Consider the following 24,421-nt stretch of genomic DNA (forward strand, 5'->3'; position numbering starts at 1 on the left):
ACAGTGTGAGGGTGCTCAGGGGCAGTGTGAAGGTTGGTGAAGGGCAGTGTGAGGGGTGCTCAGGGGCATTGTGAGGGGGCTCAGGGGCAGTGTGAGAGGTGCTCAGGGGCAATGTGAGGGGTGCTGACGGGTTCGCCCCTGGACAGCAGACACAAATTATAAATGACCAACACTTGCTGTCACTTTTGTGAGCCTCGGGTGATCTATCGTGAATCATCCGGTTGTCATCTGGGTCCGGTGCGCGTGTTGTTGTGAACAACAAACGGCGTTGTGTACCTGGCAGCCGACCGTGCCAATCTTTTATGGAGAGTGAATGGTCCTTCCCTGGCGCCGCCTCGGTGCTTACTTGACGCTTCTAGGCGGCGGGTATATATAAGCGGGAGGTCGTCCCAGAGACACTGAGTGCCCTGTGAGCTCTGGGCAGCCATGACCCCCGCCAGGGCGACCCCCCTCCGGCTGCTGCTCTGCGTGATCGCCCTCCAAGGTGAGACTCTGCTGGCCCTGGACAAGGGGGTCCTCGGTGGGTTCGGGTTTCAGCACCCTGCTTGGGTTCTCTGGCCTTCACCAGGTTCTGGGATGTTCTGGGAAAGCTTTGCTGCTTTGGTCACCGCCTTGGACACATCTGGTTCCAGGTCCTTGAGGCCACGGCCAGGTCCTCGTCCCCGGGGCTGCGGTCAGGCTGCGCCTAAAGCACGATGACAGCGTTTACAATACGAACATAAATTACACATTTTCCAACTTTCAAACTTAGAATTAGTGAGAAATTGACCTCTTCCTGCGGTTTCCATCATTCTGCGATGCACAAGTCACACCAGAGATTGCATCCAGCAAATACCGCACCCTGCGGTCTCTGTAGGTGCCTGAGGCGGTATTACTTCCTACCACTATAGGGCCACCAGAGTGGGCCCAAAGAGTCTGTTGAAGGCCTTTCTAATTCCTCATCCAACCCGCACATGGGAACATGACCTTAGCTGAAAGGGCCTTATCCCAAGGACACCTTGTCTCCAGGCTTTAGAAGCCAACAGTGGGATCTCTCTGATGCTCGGTGCCCGGCCGGCACCGTGAGAACTGCGCAAGTAGCCCTTGTACATAGCGCCTAGATACCAGCTTAGCGTTTTCAGCCCTGCCAAGTGTCCCAGGTCCCCCGCTTTTTTCTTTAAATTCTGGGGCTTGTAGCAGTGGCATAACACAGGACCCCGCAGCCCCTGCCGGGTGGTGGTGGAGGGGGTGGTCTGGGGGGCATGGGGCAGGCTCGAGCTCAAGGGGGCCTCCTCAGCACAACACTCTGGCCTGAGACTTGAGTGAGTCCGGAGAGGGGGCTCCTCCATGTACTGTGCAGGACCCCCCCTAAACTTTTGTTACGCCACTGACTTGTAGTCGTGTTTGTTGCATTATCGACAGGACTACAAGTCCCATAATTCAAAGAAAAATACCTATACTGGAGCAGCACATCACGCTCGGACCTGGACAGTGCTTTAAATGGGCCGGTACTCTCCGGTACTGAGTACAGGCACTTTTTTATTTTGGGAGTAAATTAAATATGCCAATTAGGTATAAGCCAATCATACCAACTTTAGATGGGAGAGCACCTGCACTTTAGCACTGGTCAGCAGTGATAAAGTGCTCAGAGTCCTAGAGCCAACAGCGAGAGGTCAGAAAAACCAGGAGGAAGGAGGCAAAAAGACTGGGGATGACCCTGCGTAAGGCAAAAAGTCCAACAGAGAGTACCTGCACTTCTCAGGGAAAAAGTAATTCTTTTAATTAGAGAGTACGGGCACTTCTCAGACACAAGCAGGCACTCGGGTACAGAGTACCTGCACTTCTATTTTTCCATTTTAAGCACTGGACCTGGGAAACTTGTCAGCTACGCATTTTTTGGGGGCAAATACAGACTGCTTGTGCCTCACTCACAAGGAACGTAGGTGTGGTAAAGTGATGAGGGTGGAGTCTCTGCACTCGGGGTGGAATCTCCACACTCGGGCCGAAACCCCACAGGGTGCACGGCAGAGAGCGCGCCCTGCGGACAATGCGCCCTGAGTGCGGAGATTCCACACTCCCTTCTTTACTACACGTATCTCCACGTAAATCCCTTTGTGAGTTGGGCCCTAAGTAGGATAAGCAGACATCCTGGATTTCCCCGGACAGTCCCGGTTTTTAGAGAACTGTCCCGGTGTCCCGATGCTTCTCTTAATTTTAAATAAATGTCCCGGTTTTTGGGACAAAGGTCAGATCTTTAAATAAATGTCCCGGTTTTTGGGACAAAGGTCAGATCATCTAGGGAAGCATAAGTTGAAAAACGCCTACAAAGTATGAAATAAAGTAATTTATCTGTTACTGTCAGGCAACATAGTCCATTGTGTGCTCGCAGCAGAGAGTGGGGAGCAGAGAGAGGTGGGTGGGGGATGGGTTGGGGTGCAGGGTGGGAGGTCAAGCCATAGCTAATTTTATATACTACTCTTTTAAATGTGTGTGTGTGTGTGTATATGAGTGTGTATAGGCACACATTCCCGAAGCTACGCACAAAAAACGGGAGAGGCCAAATATAAAAGTGAGAGTAAAGTCTTTAGTCCTTCTTTTATGTCTGACCAGTCCCGGTTTTTGCTCCTCAAGATCTGATCACCCTAGCCCTAAGTGATGTGCGCCTTTGTATGAACTTGCCTGTTGTAGAGGTGGACGAGCCACTGCGAGATCGAGCTAGGCTCAAGCCTGACCCCTGGCTCTGGTTCAGCTCGAGGTCCTATTGGAACCTCGAGCCCAAATCGAGCCGAGCTTTAAAGTGGCTTCTGCCTGCCTGTCCTTCCCTCTGCCCAGGCTGTGGCCTTACATTCAAGGCTGCAGGTGGTGGAACTATGGAGCCAAGCTCGAGTCTTGGCGTCGGCTCAACTTCCTGTAATTCTCGGCAAATTACTTACTCTACCCATGACTGAAAATAAAGCAGGTAACTTTGTGTAATGTGACTGGTGCTTATGTAAAGCGCTCGGTCGAGTTCCCGCTAAATTTAAAGACTGCAATAAGGTAACATAAAGCCTTAACATAAGGAAAGAGAAAAAGCTACCAGTTTACTGGCTGATTTGTACCAAGTAAAACCAGAAAACCTCGATCAATCACAGCATATCCAGCTTAACCTGTGTGATCATAGGCAAATATTCTATTTCACCAAACTCTTTTTTCTTCATTGTCACGCATGAAGGCACTTTTAAATGTCTGAGTCAGTGCTTAATTTGTAAATAAAAAGGTGCTGGTGCCCAAAACCCTCCTCTTAAACACGCGGCTGCTGCAATTAAATGTGTGAACACGGAATAGTGGGGCAGCGTAATCCTGAAGCCATCTCGGGCCTCTTCAATCCATTTACAGCCACTCCCTGCTCCTTCAGCTCACTCTAGCAGCTTTCTACTTTCTCCCTTTGTGACGCTATTCGTTTTTCTCTTCCTCCGTCTTTCTCATATGTATCTTTTGCTCGCAGCAAATACTTGAGGCAGAAGAATAAGCCCCGGCCCTCAAAAATAAGTGCTGGTGCTCATCACCGGAAACAACAAGCACAAATTAAGCACTGGTCTGAGTTCAGACCACCAGTTGCATAAATATATCACTTTTAATAAGTACTTATGAGTTTAATGCTGTAATGTGCCCTACTAATGTAAAAGCTTTAAAACCTTACAGAAGTCCACATTTTTCAACTTTGAAGAGACTTTATCATATGTTTGTTCCGATTTTCAAAGGAATTATTTTCAGACCTCTGCTTGTTCAGAGGCTAAGTTCCGAGCCACACCCCCGGCTGGGCTGTGCGGCAGCTTTTCACCTGATGTGAAGGCGCGCTCACCTTTAAAAGTCTGTTGGGACTCTAGGAAGCAGCAGCGTGACGTGCTCTTGTGCACAGCATGTTGCCCGAAGCACCCCAACAGCAGACCTGCCAACTCACGCGCACCGCCGTGTGTCACACGATTTCAGCTCCCTACACGTGGTCACCCGGTGAGGAACCCGAGATCACACGGTGGCAGGAAAGACATACTGAAAACCACAGCAGAGAGCGCCTTTCCGGTTTGTCTTCGGTACTTTAAGCAGCAGATGTCCATTAAGAGGTGTAAAAACACCCTGGGGCTATAGCCTCAATGACCCTCTCTCTTTGCTTTTTTATAACATATATATCAGGGGATTGAATAGGGAAGAGCTACATTTGCTTGTAAAAGATGGACAAGCCAATTTTATTCCAAGAAAAGTTTGAAAGCCTTTTACTAAGAGCAAAACTGTTTAATGTCTGCCTGAAATGCTCAGGCTTCGTGTGAACACAGGCTGGGACGAGGGGCGTGGCTACCATTTGGTGCAGCTGGTGAAGTGGCACCAGGGTCCAGAGCCCAGAAGGGATACCTTGAACCTTGACAATGCTATATTTTACTTCCCTAACAGCAGTCAAAGGGACTACTTTCTGTGTCCCCACCGGTGCCCACAGCATCCTTGCTTTGCTAGTGGGTGGAGCAAGTCAAGTGGCTCTTGGCTGATGGGCAGGCAGAACAGTCACACAAGTGAAGTGTGTTCTAGAGTGTCTGCTGCATGAGTAGGATGCATTGGTCGCCATGACGACGACCGACTTCCCCCATCACTCACTGCATACCTGCTTTTTAGGCCTAGTGAGGAGAATAGACAGTCAGTCCTATATAAATAAACATTCAGTATTACCTAAGAGGCACTATCGGCACAAGGCCCCATCCAGTCAAATGTCTTGCCCCACCCTTACCTGGGGAAATTCATTTGTAAGTTGGCAGGTATGGAACACGCAGAAATATCAGATACTGCACTACTGTCGAGCATCCTGTCTGGAGTGCCCCAGCAAACAGAAGTATTGCTTTATGCCCTCATGTCCAGATTGCTGAAGCAGATGCATGATATTGGGCACTCATGCCCTGCATGTAATCTGAAGTAGGGAGGAATCTTTCATTCCGTCTGCGGAAGTGGTGAAATATTGGTCACTCCACTTCACTCTTCAACACGGAGTTCCAGAGAAATTCTGCCAATCGCAATCAGGATTTGTCTCCTGCGATGCTCCACAAAATGTGAGCGTGAGCGAGATTTGCCATCCCCTAGCATGATTTTCTAATGTGGGCGATCACAAGCGGCTGTGGTCGGAGGCTGCCGCTCGAGTAGATTTGCTGCCACTCTTGCGCGAAGCATGCTGATCTCCGCGCTTATTTTTCAGCGCTGCTCACGTTACCAGCGCTAAACTGAATTGCAAGTAGCATAAGTAGGATATTTTCTGCCCATTGTCAGAACTCCATGGAATCTCACGCAGTTTCACTCCATGGAATTCCGTAGAGTTACATAAAAACTCTGCCCACTCCTAGTCTGTAGCAGTTTCAGGAAATAGAAGCGTAAACATTTTGCTCCTATGATGCTTGTTGTCTTGAGCAGCCCTGAAAGCAGCAGCGTGACACTGGGCACTCATGTTGCGCTTGTGAGTGCTCTAGAAACCCGATTTGCGCTCATACTCAGCGCATTGTCTTCCACTCCTGAAAGGACCAGCACGCTTTTAGGTCGAGTCTACAGGCAGCGTGCCTGCACTGTCGCTATAGTGACAATTTCTTGTTAGGACGAGCCTGCTGGCAAGGCGCATGCGCTGCTATGGTGACCATCTCTTGTGTAATAAAAAAAAACTACATAAATTGAGATTTCCCGCAAATAATTTAACGTCCGTTGGCATCATAATCTCCTCTTTTTACTGCTTTCTAATTCAGCAGCGCTTGTGACATGTCACTTCCTCTTCCAAGTGTGGAGCATGGACCAAATACAACATGATTTTACCTAATTAGTATCCCTCTGCTGCTTGTGCTGTGATTGAGGTACTATTTTTGTCCTTTTTTTGACATTTTTATTAGCACATACTCGATCCAAGCCAAAGTAATTGGAACACCTATGCACTTATATGAAACAAAGGGGAAAGCTCCTTTTTTTTACATTCCCCATGTGATGTTGTTTGCAAAGTTTATTATAACTTCAAAAAGCATGTGTGAATTATGTGTTACAAGGGCAGGGAGGTACATTTTTTTAGTGGTAATGCACATAATTTTAAAAGAATATGTTTTTTATTTAACTAGCATTCATTTATGTATGTAAAAAATTGTATTTTTGTAGTTGTATGTAAATAAGGCGCTACACGCACCTGTGGCCGAGGCAGAGTGTGCACATGGACATGGATTCATCATTTTTCTGTGGAGTTGGGAATTTACAAATTAATTCTTTGTCTGCACCGGGTCTGGGACTGGCTAGCAGGGGACACAGGAAACGACCCCAGGACAGATACCCTTGTAGAAGGTACTTCCTTGTATACAGGTGCATATTTATGACAGCTTTGCATCATGCTTGCACCACACAGCGTGGTACATGGGTGACACTAACCTCTAAATCAGATGTTTGAAGCCATGAAAAGCCACTTTGAGTGGCTTTGAATGGCTTAAAAAATCTGCGGTAATAGAATGCAGCACAAATCTCTACGTTGCATTACTCTGCGCAAGGGAGGCATTCCGTGGATGTTGTGTGGGTGTTCCCACGCAACTCCCATAGATTTTGACACATTCCCAGGTTTACCAAACCTGGTAAACCTGGGAATGTGCCAAAAAAATTAAGCCTCCCAGGAGAGGTGCAAAGAGAAGAAATATGTTTATTTCTCCTGGTTACTTCCTCTTTCTATGTGTGCTGCATTCTGCAGTGCACATAGAAAGAGGAGAAAGCCTCTCAGCATTGTTTTGTGCAGGAGGGTACCCCTTCCTGCACAAACATAATCCTGCTGACAACTCAGACACCCAGTGCTTAATTTGTAAATAAAAATGTGCCAGTGCCCAAAGCCCTCCTCTGCAATTAAATTTCGGAACACGGAATACTGAGGCAGCGTAATCCTGAAGCCGTCTCGGCCTCTTTACTCCATTTACAGCCACTTCCTGCCCCTTCAGCTCACTCTTGTAGCTTTTTACTTTCTCCCTTTGTGACGCTTTTTTGTTTTTCCCTTCCTCCGTCTTTCACACATGTGACTTTTGCTCGCAGCAAATGCTTGAGGCAGAAGAATAAGCCCTAACCCTCAAAATAAGTGCCGGTACTCAGCACCGGAAACAACAAGCACAAATTAAGCACTGCAGATACCCCTGCAACGTGGTGAAAGGGTGCCTGTGTTGGCACTAGGCAGCCCATTGTGCACCAGTGCAGGGGGAAAGGACAGGACTGAGCCTCATGCCCTAAATGCAGTGCATTCCTGCCCTTGCCCAGTGATGCAGGGCAGGAAGGCTATTTGGTGTGCTTCATTGCACCACAAATCCCACAAATATGCCCCTCAAGCCTCGAGCAGGCATGCAGACTTCACCTTAGCACATCTGCAGAAGGGAGACCTCAGCCAACTGTGCATCTCCCTTGGTACGGAAAGGTACCAATGTTATTTTATGTTTCATTGTTATTGTTAGGTCTCATTTGTTCCACACACAACCACACTTAACCAGCAGACTTTGGAATCAGCTTCCTTATTACCTTAGAAACCAGTCAAACCTGTTGACTTTCAGGAAACTTCTCAAAACATGGTTATTCCCACTCCCTATCTAGCAAAGACGCACTATTTTTCATTGCAGGATTCTTTTTTCTGCATATGCTAGCGCCAAGACGCCCTCGGGCAAACACCGTACTCTATAAAAAATAAATATCAACAATAAAATCTACCATTAGTACAGCATCCAAGATACTGTGTGCTATAGTATCTTATGTTATGTTACATGTAAATGTATATATCCCAACTACTTCAGGGACCAAAGAGAAAACTTCTAATCGTAGTTTTTTCTCCGGTTGACACAAGCGAATTCCCTGTTGAGTGTTTAAGGTTTTTTCCAAAAGTATAATCCACCCCCTCCCACCAAGCGTTCTGGAAGAGTTTGTGTGATTTCAAAAGCTTAGGAATGCATCCATTACAAAGCTGTTTTTATTGCTTGATCCAATAGAAAAAGTTTGTGTTGATTTCAGCTCCTGCTTCCAATGCACTCATTTCATGTCTTAAAATATTAAAAAAGCGCAAACCTCTGCACCTTTCAAGCAGTGTTTGAATCATCCAATTCAACAGTGATTCTCCAGGCAATGTTTCCCATCCCCTCCTGCTTGAAGGCAGCCTCATGCATTCACAAGAATAACAGTAAATTGAAAGGCTTAAACGAGAGGGGTCACTCTGCTAGCGTTGCAATATAGCTGAGCATTAAAGGGGTTCGTTTAAAAGAAATTAGGTGTGTTCACATTTGTAATGTCCAGTTGTAGGGTGTAAAATAACTCAGATTACAAGTGTAAGCCTGAGGTTACGAGATTACTCCATGTCACCAGGGATCCCACATTTTACTCTTCAAGCGACAATAGCTTCTTCCACAGAGGTGAACAAGCACTTCAACTCCCAGAGTGCATTGGTGCCTTATCAAGGACCCACATTACACCCCATCTCAAAAAACTACACTGGCTCCTGATTCAGAAGAGATGTCAGTTCAAGATGCTGACCCACGCCTACACGGCCCCGCACAAGAAAGGACCAGCATACATCTACAAATGCCTGCCCTTCCACCAACCGACCAGACACCTCCGATCAGCTTCCCTCTCCCTCGCAGACACCCCATGGACCCCTCGAGCCAACAGCAGAGGATGCTGCTTCTCGCACATGGCAGCCAAGGCTTGGAATAACCTCCCCCTGCACCTCAAGACTGCACCATCACTCTAGAAATTTAGAAAAAATAAAGACTTGGTTGTTTGAATGATCATTCTTCCACGCAGCAGCACACAGCTCCAGCGCCTCGAGAGCCTCACTGGTGATTTGCCACGCTCTATAAATGTTGATTGATTGATCAACCAAACTATAACATATATCTAAGGAGATTTAATAGGGGAGAGCTGCATTTGCTTTTATTCAGAGAAAATTTTGAAAGCCTTTTACTAAGAAGAAAACTCTGTTTAATGTCTGTCTGAAATGCTCAGGTCTTGTGTGAACACAGGCTGGGGCGATCAACGTGGCTACCATTTGGTGCAGCAGTTGCAGTGGCACGGAGGTCCAGAGCCCTGGAGGGGTACCTTGAACCTTGACAACACTATATTTTACTACCCTAACAGCAGTCAAAGGGGCTGCTTTCTGTTCCCTCACCAGTGTCCACAGCATCCTTGCTTCGCCCCTGGGTGGAGCAAGTCAAGTGGTTTTTGGCTGATGGCTGATGAGCAGTGTAGGAGGCTGGCCTGGCTTATAGTGGGTACCTGATGGTACTTACACCTTGTGCCAGGTCCAGTTATCCCTTATTAGTAGATTAGTAGTGTTCTAGCAGCTTAGGCTGATAGAGGTAGCTATAGCAGATCAGCTTAGGCTGAATTAGGAGACATGCTAAGCTCCTACTATACCACTCATATCATATAGCACTATATCATAAGAATCACAATACTCAGAGTTACTAAAAATAAAATAACTTTATTTTAGTGACAATGTGTCAAAAATATCTCAGAGGATATACTCCCTTAGGAGGTAAGTAAATTACACAAAATATACACACAAACCAAAATCAGGTAAGTAAACAGTTAGAAAAGTAGTGCAAACACTGTAGAATACAATAGGATGACATAGGCCTAGGGGCAATAAAAAACATATACTAAGAACGTGGAATGCAAACCACTTAGGGACCCCAGGCCTCATGTAGTGTGTAGATGGTCACTGGGAGTGTAAGAAAACACTAAGGGTGTCCAAGATAGCCCACCCCAAGACCCTGAAAAGTAGGAGTAAAGTGACCCTACGTCCCCAGATACACACTTAAGTCGTGATAGGAGATTCTGCAAAGACCACAACGGACTGCAAAGCACTGTAGACAGATTCCTGGACCTGAGGACCTGTAAAGGAAGGGGACCAAGTCCAAGAGTCACAAAAGTGTCCGGGAGGACAAGAGCCCACTAAAACCGGATGAAGGTGCAAAATGGCTGCCTCCGGGTGAAAGAAGCTGAAGATTCTGCAACAACAGAAGATGCCAGGAACTTCTCCTTTGCACAGAAGATGTCCCACGGAATGTTGGAGGATGCAGAGGTTTTTTTTTGGAGAAAGACTGTAAACAAGCCTTGCTAGCTGCAAAGGTCACGGTTGAAAAAAATGGGTGCTGCCAGGCCCAGGAAGGACCAGGGGGTCGCCACTTAGAAGAGGAGACAGAGGGGGCACTCAGCAACACAGAGAGCCCATTCTCCAGAAGGCAGCACCCGCAGAAGTATCTGAACATGGGTTCAAGAAAACTGAGCATGGTGGTCATCTCAACACTACGAAGGGGGGTCCAACGAAGCTGGTGGTCAACTCAGCGAGTTGAACAATGCAGGACGGAGTGCTGGGGACCTGGGCTAAGCTGTGCACAAAGGATTCCTTGCAAAAGTGCACAGAAGCCCTAGCAGTTTCAGTTAATGCAGTATACAGGATTACTGTCTGGCGAGGGGAGGCAAGGACTTACCTCTGCCAAATTTGGACAGATGGACCACTGGACTGTCTGGGTCACTTGGATCCAGCACCTGTGTTTCAGGGACCACACTTGTCATGATGAGAGGGGACCCAGAGGACCGGTAAAGCTGAAGTTTGGCATCTGCGTTAGCAGGGGGAAGATTCCGTCGACCCACGGGGGATTTCTTCTTGGCTTCCAGTGCAGGGTGAAGGCAGACAGCCCCCAGAGCATGCACCACCAGGAAACAGTCGAGAAAGCCAGCAGGATTAGGTGCTACAATGTTGCTGGTAGTCTTTTTGCTATTTTGTTGCAGTTTTGCAGGCATCTTGGAGCAGTCAGCGCTCGATCCTTGGCAGAAGTTGAAGAGGGAGATGCAGAGGAACTCTGGTGAGCTCTTGCATTCGTTATCTGAGGAAAAACCCACAGGAGAGACCCTAAATAGCCCTCAAAGGAGGATTGGCCACCTAGTCAGGTAAGCACCTATCAGGAGAGGTCTCTGACGTCACCTGCTGGCACTGGCCAATCAGAGGCTTCCATTGTGCCCTCAGACCTCTGGGTTTAAGATGGTAGAGGTCTGGGACACACTGGAGGAGCACTGGGCACCACCCCTGGGGTGGTGATGGACAGGGGAGTGGTCACTCCCCTTTCCTTTGTCCAGTTTCGCACCAGAGCAGGGCTGGGGGTTCCCTGAACCAGTGTAGGCTGGTTTATGCAAGGAGGGCACCATCTGTGCCCTTCAAAGCATTTCCAGAGGCCAGGAGAGGCTACTCCTCTCAGGCCCTTAACACCTATTTCCTAAGGGAGATGGTGTAACACCCTCTCTCAGAGGAAATCCTTTGTTCTGCTTTCCTGGGACTGGGCTGCCCAGACCCCAGGAGGCAGAAGCCCGTCTGTGGGTTGGCAGCAGCAGTAGCTGCGGTGAAAACACCAGAGAGCTGGTTTGGCAGTACCCAGGGTCCATGCTGGAGCCCCGGGGATGCATGGGATTGGCACTCCAATAATAGATTTGGCATGGGGGGACAATTCCATGATCTTAGACATGTTACATGGCCATATTCAGAGTTACCATTGTGAAGCTACTTATAGGTATTGACCTATATGTAGTGCACGTGTGTAATGGTGTTCCAGCACTCACAAAGTCCGGGGAAATTGCCCTGAACTATGTGGGGAAACCTTGGCTAGTGCCATGGTGCCCTCACACTTAGTAAATTTGCACCTAACCTCTACCAAGTGAGGGTTAGACATATGGGTGACTTATAAGTTACTTAAGCGCAGTGTAAAATGGCTGTGAAATAACGTGGACGTTATTTCACTCAGGCTGCAGTGGCAGTCCTGTGTAAGATTTGTCTGAGCTCCCTATGGGTGGCAAAAGAAATGCTGCAGCCCATAGGGATCTCCTGGAACCCCAATACCCTGGGTACCTAGGTACTGTATACTAGGGAATTATAAGGGCTTTCCAGTGTGGCAATTAGAATTGGTGAAAATGGTCACTATCTATAGTGGCAATTTTAAAGGCAGAGAGAGCATAAGCACTGAGGTTCTGGTTAGCAGAGCCTCAGTGACAGTTAGTCACTACACAGGGAACACATTCAGGCCACAAACTATGAACACAGGGGTCCTGGCTAGCAGGATCCCATTGAGACAGGCAAAAACAAACTGACATACAGGTAAAAATGGGGGTAACATGACAGGCAAGATGGTACTTTCCAACAAGCACACAGCACAGTCACACAAGTGGATTGTTTGTTCCAGCATGTCGGTTGTATGATTAGGATGCACCGGTCGTCATGGCAACAACCGACTACCCCATCACTCATTGCATGCCTGCATTTTAGGCCCAATGAGGAGAATGGACAGTCAGTCCTATGTAAATAACCGTGCAGTATACTACCTCAAATTCTGTCCCGCCCCAATTACACGCATCACTCCCGTACTTTGGCAAAATGTTTTTTCTCAAATTTCATATTTCACACAAAGCAGATGCACTGAGGGTAGAGAAAGCACTGAGAGAGATAAAAACTCAATTTAACTTTTTTACCCTTGAAGTGCACCAGTTTCTTGTTCATATTTTCTCCCCTGATGGTTGTCAGCCATCAGCCATCTGCTGTCAGTGTTAACCTTAAATACGTGGGCCAGATACCTTTAATCTAGCTAGTGGCAGATTAACAGCACCGATAGAATAACAAGCATTGGAAAATCCAGTCAATCTCACCTTTTGGCACTATTGGCTTTGCTAGTGGTGTTTGCCAATTCTGCGCAGCACTGGCAAAAAAGATACAAGCATATGGGGAGAGAAGAAAAAAATGAGAAGCAGTGTTAAAAAAAACGTAACCATAATCACTAGTTCCAACCCTAAAAGCAATATTTAATGGTGAAGTTATTGCGCGGGGCATTTATGTGCACAAAAGATTGAAGCAAGAGTAGAGGATGGTGGGAGTACGCATTGCAAGGATATCTATTTTAAAAGGAAGCCACCCGCAGCATAGTCGATGCATTTGCAGCTAAGAACCGGCATTTAAATAGTTTGGACAGGAGTGGCTTACTGGCTTTGCCCCTTAAACCACCACACGTTGGGGCATATTTATACTCTGTGCTGCATTTGTGTCATTTTTTTTGCGGCACAAACTTAACTCCATATTTATATTTCGACAGTAGACTTGTCTAGCGTCAAAATATTAGAGTTTGCACCATTTTTTTGATGCGTGAACCCACCTTGCATCAATGAGATGCAAGGTAGACGTTCCCATCGAAAAAATGGCGCTATCCCCATAGCGCCATATTTATCCCCCATGCTAAAATGATGCACGGGTGGGAGGCGGACCCAAGTAATGGCGCTAAGTTTGCTTAGCACCATTTACTTAATGCCTGGGTTAGACCAGACGTTAGGGGACCTGTGGACCCATTTCCATGGTCAAACACCAAGGAATGGGTCCACAGGTGCACACCCCAAGCCCCAGGAACACCCACACCAGAGGGACACCAGAGGATGGGGAACCCCAACCCAGGTAAGTAGGTGAGTATAGGTAGGTATTTCTTAAAACAATTTCTAAGTGCCATTGGGGGCCCTGAAATGGGGCCCCCTGCATGGCACTGGGTGCAATGGCCATGCCCAGGGGACACTGGTCCCCTGTGCTGGCCATTGGGATGGTGGGTATGACTCCTGTCTTTTCTAAGACAGGAGTCATTTTTTTGGATGGTTATGCATCTGGAAATGACACAAGGCTGGTTAGCGGCATTTTTTTTTTGCCACTAAGAAGACTAGCGTAATTATCTGCCACACAACCTTTGTTTCCCATACCGCCACCCCACCCGGCTAGGATACATATTTTGTTTTACGCTAGCCGAAGCTCAGTGCTGGCTTTCGCCATTCCTTAAACATGGCTCCAAGCTGGCGCTGTAGAATGGCACCAGCCAGTTATAAACTTTTTGATGCCAAACTGCGTTAGTGCAGTTTTGCATCAAAAAGTATAAATGTGCACCATTATGATTTGACGACCAGCAGGGCTGCGAGGAGAGCCCCGCCTCCAAGCTTAAATCAGCCAGAACTTGGCAACTGACGTGAAATATTTATTTTTTGTGTGTGTATTTTTTTGCCATCTGGGCAGAGAAGCATCAGTCACTCACATTTTTAATTAGATGCAAGCATGAAGATTCAGCTAGTGTGGGCGTGTTAGCCAGTTTCCCACAGCATGGAAGCCTTCTCCTAATGGCGAAAGATCGCATGAGATGGCACGGAACAACCGGTAAAATGTAAATGCTGAGAAAATTCACCTCAAAACTACAAGTAAATGTGCAGTTGAGTATGCAAAGCCAAGCGCCGAAATACCTCCACAAAAACACAAGTGGCGGAAGTCATTAGGGTATATCTGCTGATGACTAAATAAAAATAAAGGTGTAGCGGGGAGGGGAAGACGCGCACTATAGACACCATTGCTATGCAAGGACACGGAGGCGGCCTGGGACCTCTCAAACGTTGCTGAACTGGAATGCTAGCTTACACCCTCAAAGGTGCTTGTAGAATTAAGCAGGTCAGAGGAACATTAGTGCGAACTCGACCTGGAGGGTATTGGAGCGCTATACACAGGGGCGTAGGAGACAGCGACATCCTTGGGAATTTTCAATTGACCCTATACAGATCGCCCTTTGTTTGTGAAACGCAGGCTTTGATAAACGTACACAATCATATAGGGGGTCATTCTGACCCTGGCGGTCTTTGACCACCAGGGTCACGAATGACGGAAGCACTGCCAACAGGCTGGCGGTGCTTCCAAGCCCATTCTGACCGCGGCGGTAAAGCCGCGGTCAGAAAACCGGGGCCGGCGGTTTCCCGACGTTTTTCCCCCGGCTGGGCGAATCCGCCAGGGCAGCGCTGCAAGCAGCGCTGCCATGGGGATTCTGACCCCCTTCCCGCCAGCCTGTTTCTGGCGGTTGTCACCGCCAGGAAGAGGCTGGTGGGAACGGGTGTCTAGGGGCCCCCTAACAGGGCCCCATGAAGCTTTTCACTGTCTGCTTAGCAGACAGTGAAAAGCGCGACGGGTGCAACTGCACCCGTCGCACCGCCGCAACACCGCCGGCTCCATTCGGAGCCGGCTCCTGTGTTGCAGCCCTCATTCCCGCTGGGCCGGCGGGCGCTAACTTGCTTAGCGCCCGCCAACCCAGCAGGAATGTCAGAATAGGGGAAGCGGTATTTTGGCCGCGTGGCGGCCAAATGGCGCTTCCCGCCTGGCGGGCGGCAACCGCCGCCCGCCAGAGTCAGAATGACCGCCATAGTTTGGACGTGGAATAGGGAGAAAGGAAGGCACATTGTTACAGTTTGAAAGTATGATCTATTGTTACATTCACAAAGTATTTAGACCAAATGTGAAAAAACAGGTTGCTTAACCTTTCATCGTCATGCACCAAGCAAATAAGGGCAAAAAAGTTGCACCGATCATGCACCTCGCCTCATGCAAATTGAAACCGTACTGGAGATATCAAAAGCGATCAGGTACAATAATTGTAACCTGTGCTCTGAAACTGTAGTTCTAATAACACTTCTACTCCTCTGTGTGATCTTGGGCAGCTCAGTTCCACACCAGTCAAAACTGGGAGCATTTACACTGAAGAAGCTCTTGGTGTTACAGACTGTTTAATACATGGGATTCTGTGCTCCCTGTATAAACGGCAGTCAATTATTTCTATATAATCAGCTACTTCTGATGCATCAAGTCACTGATTATAAAGAAAAAAGACGTCAGACCTTGACTTTTATATGTTCCTACAGTTGAGTTCTGACTCACAATGCCTTCTGCCAGAGCCAGCAGCCAAGCTGAAAGGCAGGTCAGGTCACAGAGCACAATTAAAGCAACATATAGAACATTGCTTTTCTTTCTTCTGCTCTATTTTAATAGCTTGAAGTGACAGAAGCTGCACTAAGGCAGTGGTTCCCAACCTTTTGACTCCTGAGGACCCCTATTGTATCACTACTGGAAGCCGGAGACACCCAAGCATTTGTACGATTTAAATTTAAAACATTAAAATAGTAATTTGCAAAAAATACACACACAAGTTCACAACAAACAAATACTCGAATAACTAAAGATATAATTATTTTATATTGAAGAAATATGCAAAAATCGAAACATTTTAATGGGAAGATTAGCGCAGCAGCTCAGGTGACTAACTTTTCAATGTTTGGTCTTATTTAGGAAAGCTGAACTCTCAGGTCAGATTCTAAATTTCCCAAGCGATTTCTGTTTTTATTTTTGAGGTACATAAGATCTGAGAAAGTGTTTTCACATAAATATTTGGTGGGGAAAGGAAGTAAAACCATAAGGGCCTCTCATCTCTCCATAGCCTCTCTGTCACATATAATTAATTTGTTTTATCGCACCTCTCATACCAGTGCAGGGTGTCAGAGCACTTTACAGGGGACTACAAGGTGCAGAATTCACATGTCATCCACACTTGTAGGCATTTTCTAAGAGTGTTTGGTCTGGAGAAACACAAACTCAGGATTCAGAACATAACACAGTGGTTAGCGGTGACTTTAAAAATAAGAATATATTTTTATACAAGCAAACCTTTCTTAGCAGCATAAAGAAAATGAAAGACTGGGGGAAAAATAACTTTATACTTTGTGCCTTGCAGTTTGCATGCAGCTCTTTGATGGAAATCATAGCTCACTGTGCTAGATTATGACTGTAACTTATGAGCTGCACAGTAACAAAATAATCTCTGTGACAAAAGTAGTAACCCACTGAGCTATGCACATAAAATACTGTTCTTTGCATGATACACGTTCTTAGCAGCAGGCATAGTAACCATCCGTGCTACCTTAGATGAATCAAAAACGCCACTAGACAAAACTCCCATCTTTCTCCAGCAGGTAAATTAATCACCAGAGTTATCTTGACGCTTTTATTTCTGTGTGAAAGCTGCTGCACATGTTTCTAGAGGCCCCAGCCAGAGAAGTGCTTTCATGCGGATCCCCTGGGAATGTGTCATGGACCCCTGAGGGGGGCCTCTGCCCACAGGTTGGGAACCGCTGCACTAAGCTTTTAAGTGATTTATGAGAAAGGTGATGGTGTGACCATGTATTATATGGGCTATTATAATGCCTGGCATAGATGATAAGGATACTGCAAGTCACCTCAGAGCTCCATACTTTATAAACAAACATTGGCAAAGCCAATAGGTCTCATCGATGCAGAGCTATTGGTTTTGCTAATGTGTTTTAGCCATGTAAATTAGCATGGCTACTGTTCAGCATGGCTATAAGTTAATGGCATAAAGGAGAATGATGTGTCATAGAGTGTTGTCGATTGGTGTGGCACAGAGTGTTGAGGAGTGAGTAGAGTGTCGTAGAGTGGAAAGGCATAAAGAAGAGTGGAGTGGCATAGACTGGAGTAAATTAATGTGGAATGGTTTAAAGAGAGTTGAATAGAGTGTCGTTGAGCTTAGTACAGTGTTATATAGTGGAGTGTTGAGGAGTGCTGTAGAGTTGAATAGAGTATCATAGAATGAAGTGGCACAGAATGTCGTGGAGTGGCATAGAGTGGAGTAGTACGTCATAGAACAGAGCGGAGTAAAGTAAAACTGTTAATTGTAAACCTCGCACTTGTATAGCGCACTACTCACCCGTTAGGGTCTCAAGGCGCTATACGCATACCACTGTGGAACCCCTCCTGGTTTTTCCCTTTGAGGCACCCGCAGGGTGAAGCCAGGCATCCAAGCGCTGTCAGGGCCATTGTGGCGATTAAGCAAGCTATTGCCCAGAGTTACAGAGTGGTACCCATCAATTAGATTAGGCACTGAGGCGAGAATTATCTGGTCCAAGGGAACTGAGCCCAAGACCCACCAAGGCGGGAATTGAACCCCAGTCCCAGGCCAGATCTCTGCATCAGGGTCTGCCGCTCTAACCATTGTGCCACACTTCTCTACGAAGTGGCATGGAGTGGCATAGAATCAGATGTGTAGAGAGTGACAGAGTTTAGTAAAGTGTCGTAGAGTGGTACAGATTGGAGTAGAGTTTACTGGAGTAGAGTGCCATGTAATGTAATGTTCTAGAGTGAAGCATCGTAGAGTGGTCTAGAGGGAAGTGATGCAGAGTACAGTGGTGCAGAGTATATTGGCACAGAGTGCATTGTTTTTTAGTAAAGTGCTGTTGAGTGCATTGGTGTGCAGTGCACTGGTTTAGAGGGGGTGCACTAGCATAGAATGGCGAAGATTAGAGGGGTGCAGACTGGAGTGGCACAGCATAGATTGCAGTGACGTAGAGTGCTGTGTCAAAGGGTGATGTGGTGCATGATAGAGTGGCGTAGAGTGTAGTGGCATAGAGTGCATTGGTGCAGAGTACAGTAGAGTGGCATAGAGTTGAGCGGTGGAGAGTAGCGTGCAGTGGTGCAGAGTGGAGTGGCACAGAGTTCAGTGGCAAAATGTGCAGTGTTGCAGAGTAGAGTGTCATAAAGGACAGTGGCATAGAGTAGAATTGCAAAGAGTGCACTGGTGTAGAGTACAGTGGTGCAGAGTAGAACAGGTTGGCGTAGTGTGCAGTGTTGCAGAGCAGAGTTGTAGATTGCAGTGGTGTACAGTGATGTAGAGAGCAGTGGTATAGATTGAAGCGGTGCAGAGTAGAATAGAGTGGCAAACAGTGCAGTGGCATAGAGTGCTGCAATAAAGTACAACGTTGTATAGTAGAGTGGCATAGAGTGCATTGGCATAGTCTGCAGTGGTGCAGAGTAGAGTGGCATAAAAAGCAGTGGCAGAGAGTGCACTGGTTTTTAGTAAAGTGGTTAAGAGTGCATTAGCATGGGGTGCAGTGGCATAGCGTAGAGTGGTGCAGAGTAGAGTGACGTAGAGCGGGCAGTACAGTGTAGATTGCAATGGCATAGAAGCAGTGGCATAGCGTAGATTGTTTCAGAGTAGAAGGAAGTGGTATAGAGTGGAGTGGTGCAGGGTAGAGTGAAGTGGGGTAGAGTCGTGTAGAGTACAGAGGTGCAGAGTAGATTAGAGTGGCATAGATTGGATTGGCACAGAGTGCACTGGCGTGGAGTGCAGTGGTACAGAGTAGAGTGCATTAAGACAGAGTACTCCGAGGTGTGGAGTGGACTGGTGTAGAGTTGAATGATGTAGAGTGCATTGTCGTAGACTGCAGTGGTGCGGAGCACAGTGGAGTGGCCTAGACTGGAGTGGGGTAGAGTGCATTGGCATAGAGTAGAGTGGTACAGGGTAGAGTACGGAGGTGCAGAATGGAGTGGTGCAGAGTAGATTGCAGTGGCATGGAGTGGTGCAAAATGGAGAGGAGTGACATAAAGTGGAGTAAGCATAGTGCAGTAGCGCACTACCACTAAAAATAATACATCTTCAATTGAAATGACAACTACATTTGCACAGACATAGAGTTTTACTGATAAAAGTATACAGTGCACAAATGTTAATGTGTGGAAATGTCATTGCCTAGTGTATTGATTTGTTTTGATCATCTTAAAATATTTGTTTCCACCACACTTATATTCTTCAATATCTGCACATTTAATTTACAGACATTTAGGGGGTCATTCTAAGCTTGGCGGGCGGAAGCGGGAACCGCCACCGGCGGTCATTCTGGGTTTCCCGCTGGGCTGGCGGGCGACCGCCAAAAGGCCGCCCGCCAGCCCAGCGGGAAACACCCTTCCACGAGGAAGCCGGCTCCGAATGGAGCCGGCGGAGTGGAAGGGGTGCGACGGGTGCAGTAGCGCCCGTCACGAATTTCAGTGTCTGCTAAGCAGACACTGAAATTCTAAGTGGGGCCCTCTTACGGGGGCCCCTGCAGTGCCCATGCCATTGGCATGGGTACTGCAGGGGCCCCCAGGGACCCCACAACACCCCATACCGCCATCCTGTTCCTGGCGGCCGAAACCGCCAGGAACAGGATGGCGGTATGGGGTTCGGAATCCCCATGGCGGCGGGCGGTACACCGCCGACTTTCCGTTTCTGGCCGCAGCTGTACCGCCGCGGTCAGAATGCCCAAAGGAGCACCGCCAGCCTGTTGGCGGTGCTCCCGCGGACCACGGCCCTGGCGGTTTTTACCGCCAGGGTCGTAATCAGGCCCTTAATGTTTGTTGTGTGGTAGAAAAAAATATCATCTTAAAACCTTCCTCCATCAGAACCCCAGTAGCCAACATGATTGTCATATAAGTCCTCTCACTTTGAAACCAGAGGAAAAAAGATAAACACCAAGCTCCAAGGGAAGACAGAGTTTGTCATTTGACCTCGGTCTTTGAATGCACAGCAAGTGAGACAAAATAAGAACAAGATTTAAAGGCATGTTTACAGAAATCAAACACTGGTGGAAGGATACAGTAAACAAAAATGCTCTACGGGAGGGACAAACTCAAGCTGGACAGCCTAAAACAAATACAGCTAGCAAATAGAAACCAAGCAAATGTGAGCTGCGAGCTACAAAGCCAAAGGTAAGCAATGGGTGGAATACATTCCCAGGGAAGCTTTACAAATGTCCTCTAAATGTCTTTAGCAAACCACACAGCTGTGCTGTCTGGTAGTCTTTGACATATTGAACTCAGCCTTTGACCTCGTTCCTCTATCTGTTTATTGAACTCCTCTGTGACCTGCAATATCCTTATACAGTATGGCAGGGGTCCTTTATGCCTTATATCAAGAACTGTGTACTGAAAGTTATAACCTCATCTCATGCAAAGCTTGGTGAACCTGCACACTGAACCTCCATATCCCTGTCTCCCAGACCTGTGCAACATCCGCCACCCGTACATCATTTGGAGGGGCGCTGTATGAAATGGAACATTCACGATGAGCCAATTATGATACACATCAGAAGATTGAAGAGATCTTGTCCTCTGTAACACAGATTAAAATATATGCAGAATTACCACTTCCTTCTTTGAGACCCCAAGGTACTTGAGGTCTACTATGTACCTTTTTATTCCACGTTGCTGAAGACAAGGATGTTGAACAATCAACCTCATTTAGCCTAATCCACACATCAGAGTAAGGATTCTAAGCCCATGAAATAAATACTGCCACCACTCGGAGATCTGACAGACTAGAATACAATATGCCATCTAAACACTGCGATAGTCAAACTGTATCTTGCTATTTAGGGCCTTTTGCATACTCTCTTATGGGCATGGACTGCACTCACTCACATTATGAAATGTGTGCAGATTTATGCAAATGCATTGATACAAACACTGAATTGCTGATGCCTTGGTTGGCTATTGCCAGGGCTACTGGAATTAAGCAATTATTCGCTGCAGTGTTTTTGGCAAAAAATATGGATTTGCGGCATTTGCCACAAAATCCATCATCTGCTGCATAATCTTCGGTTCAAAAGTTACTAAAAGCACAGCAACACGTGTTGGTGCACAGTGGAAGGCCCCTTTGCAAACGTTCACTACTAACCTTTCTTTTGCTTGTTGCTATATTTAGGTGTTAAGCTGATACTAATGAGGTGCAACCTAAGCCGAGAGAGTGTTAACAAGTGTAAAAATGCTAAAATATGAAATACTATCAAAAAATGTGTCACATTATGCCGCACAATTTGTAGGAAAATACCTTCCTTTTGGCATGGTTACAACCACTTTTTGCCTGCTATTAGTGTGCTTGGACTGTTTATCTCCCTCTAAATTTGGTTGTCTAGGACCTTTGTGCACTCCTAAATTGGCATACTGGTGCCCCCTTATAAGTCCCTAGTACATGGTACTTAGGTACCCATGGCATTGGGGCACCAGGGGCTCCCCATAAACTGCAGCATATATTGTGCCACCCACGGGAGCCCATGCAAAATGTGTATGCAGGTCTGACATTGCAACCTACATGAAAAGGTGCATGCACCCTTTCACCACAGGTCACTGCACCAGGTCACTGTAAGTTGCCCCTATGGTAGGCCCTTATAGCCCTAAAGGCAGGGTGCAGGTCCCTGTGTGTGAGGGCACCCCTGCATGAGCAGAGGTGCCCCCTATAACCTACAGTTCAATTGCACTGGACTTCGTAAGTGCAGGGAAGCCATTTCACCTGTGTACTGGACACAGGTCACTACCCGTGTCCAGCTACATAATGGTAACTCTGACCCTGGGCATGTTTGATATCAAACATGTCGGAATCATACCCTAATACTGTTGCCAGTATTGGTTGTATGATTCCATGCACTCTGGGGCCTCCTTAGAGGATCTGCTCTCCTCTGGAATTGTGTGATGGAACCTGCATCAAAGGTGGTGGTCTAGAGTGGCCTCCTTGGTCCTCTCTGACAGTTGTCCAACTTGGGAGACGGTGAGGCCTTGCATTTCCTTGCAGGACAGTACCCCTGTGCACCGCAACTCTTGCAGCCACCAAGGCTTGTTGCCTCCTGCTCAAAGGCATCTTCAGGCTTTGAGTAGCTTTGGTCCCCAGCACTTCTTCCTACCCAGCATATTCTCCTCTCTGCTGCTCCAGCGACGTGGGGCTCCTCTTCAGGTGTGCTGACTGGGCCTCACTGCAACTTACTATGCCTGCTGCCAGTAGGTTGCCTGTGGGGGCTGCGACTGCTTCTGTTGGCTCTCCCAACTGCTGAGGGTCACCCCGGACTCCTCTTCAAGGGCCAAGTACCTGGGCCTTGCTGGTCCTCTTCAGCTTGGCAACTCTTCTTTTGCTCCTCTTGCATTTGCCAAGGCGTGTTGGTGGTTCTCCAACACCACTGACCATCTGCAACCCGACAACTGATGTGGGACACCATCTGCACTGCTCGAAGGACTCCTCTTCAGCTCCTAGGGTCAAGAGCTGGCCTTCTTCTTCCCCTGTAGACCTGGTTCTTCATCCACAGAAAGGTGGGTAGTAGCTCCTGCCCTAACTGGACACTCCATCGTGGACTGGATTCTGTCCCCTTCTTTTGCAGGTCCTCTTCTTTCAGAATCCACCATTGGTTTCTTCTAGACTAGTCCTGTTCTTGCATAATCTTTTTTCTAAGTCTTCCTGTTAGTCCTTGGGAAGACCAGGTACTTACCTCTGCTTTCCTGGTCGCTGGGGGTCACTCAGATACTCACCTCTTGAGCTTCCTAGTTCTTCCAGCTCCACTCTAACAACTCCACATCCTCCATGGGGGACTGTATCTCGCATTCCACTTTCTTAGTATATGGTTTGGCCGTCCCCTAGGGCCCTTGCGATTTTCACCAAGTATTGCCAATGCTTGTTGTTTTCTATGCTAATTGCTGATTGCTAATGTGTATATAATTAGTGTGTACTTACCTCCAGTTGGGGGGAAACTGCCTAGGGGTAATCTAGTGTTGTGTTACTATAATAAAGTACCTTTATTTTTGTAACACTGTGTGGTTCCTTCATGTCTGATAAGTTGCTGTGTGACTACAGTGGTATTACATAAGTTTTGCATGTCTCCTAGATAGGTCTTGGCTGCTCATCCTCGGCTACCTGAAGAGAGCCCTGGCTTCTATTCACTGCCTACACTTCACTAATAGGGGATACCTAGACCTGGTATAATACATAGGTGTCCACCACACACCAGGCCAGCTTCCTACACAATTTGCCTCTTCCTGCTGCATAATTTAGTCAACCCTGCCAAATATTTTTGGCGCTCCCCAGTCACATAATTCCTGTGGCCCTGACTATCACCAATGTATCCTCATGTAACTGTTATTATTTATTTGCTATTTTTTCTGTCTCTACTCATAAAAATGTAAAAATAATAAAACAAATTATAATACAAGTCAAACGAGAATGTTAAAAACAGAAAAGATAATATACCTCAATATACTTCAATATGCTTAAGTATGTAACGATAATAACAACATAACTAATAACGCTAGACAACACTGCCAAAAATGAAGACGTGGCTTCTCCCTGTTAGCCGTGCTATAATCCAATCCTTCATTACTTAGATAAAAAGCATTATGTGTACATTTTAGAAAGAGATACCCTTCTAGTAGCTAAATGATATAGGCCCTCATTTTGACATTGGCGGGCGGCCAATGCCATCCTGCCATCAGGCCGCCTGTGCGGCCTGAACCCCGCCGGCCCTATTATGGCTTACCCGCTGTGCCAGTGAGTCGAAAAAGAGTTTGCACCAGCCGGCCCAGTGGGGAACAGGGCCTTAACAATGAAGCCGGCTCCTAATGGAGCCGGCGGCAATGTGGTAGTGCAGCGGGTGCAGCGGCACCCATCGCGCAATCCACTGCCCATAATTCAGGCAGTGGAATGCACGATGACTCTGTGCATGGGGGCTTGGCATGGGCAGTTCAGGGGCTCCCAGGGGCCCCCAAGGCCCCCATTCCATCAGCCTTTCCGCCATGGACTGGCTGGCGGATGGGGACTCGTAATCCCCAGGGCAGCGCCGGGACCGCCAGGCTGCAGGCTGGCGGTAGCCTGTCAGTGTCTGCGGTTTGACCGTGGCAGCTCCGCCACGGTCATAATGTTGTGGCTAGACCGCCCCTTTGGCGCCGGTCTGACCGCGACCGTGACCCTGGCGGTCTAGTGACCGCCAAGGT

General features: G+C 47.4%; 1 protein-coding gene across 1 annotated transcript in view; it reads left to right on the top strand.

The window, feature by feature from the left end:
- The first annotated feature begins 415 nt into the window (after positions 1-415).
- The window catches only part of LOC138247458 (uncharacterized), a 69,851-nt gene continuing 45,845 nt past the window's right edge, over positions 416-24,421 (top strand). Inside the window, exon 1 of the mRNA XM_069202083.1 lies at positions 416-484. Within this exon, the coding sequence (XP_069058184.1) occupies positions 427-484 (58 nt within the window). The 5' untranslated portion in view covers positions 416-426. The remainder of the gene's footprint in view (positions 485-24,421) is intronic.

Source organism: Pleurodeles waltl, chromosome 7, assembly GCF_031143425.1.
Source record: "Pleurodeles waltl isolate 20211129_DDA chromosome 7, aPleWal1.hap1.20221129, whole genome shotgun sequence".
Lineage (NCBI taxonomy): Eukaryota > Metazoa > Chordata > Amphibia > Caudata > Salamandridae > Pleurodeles > Pleurodeles waltl.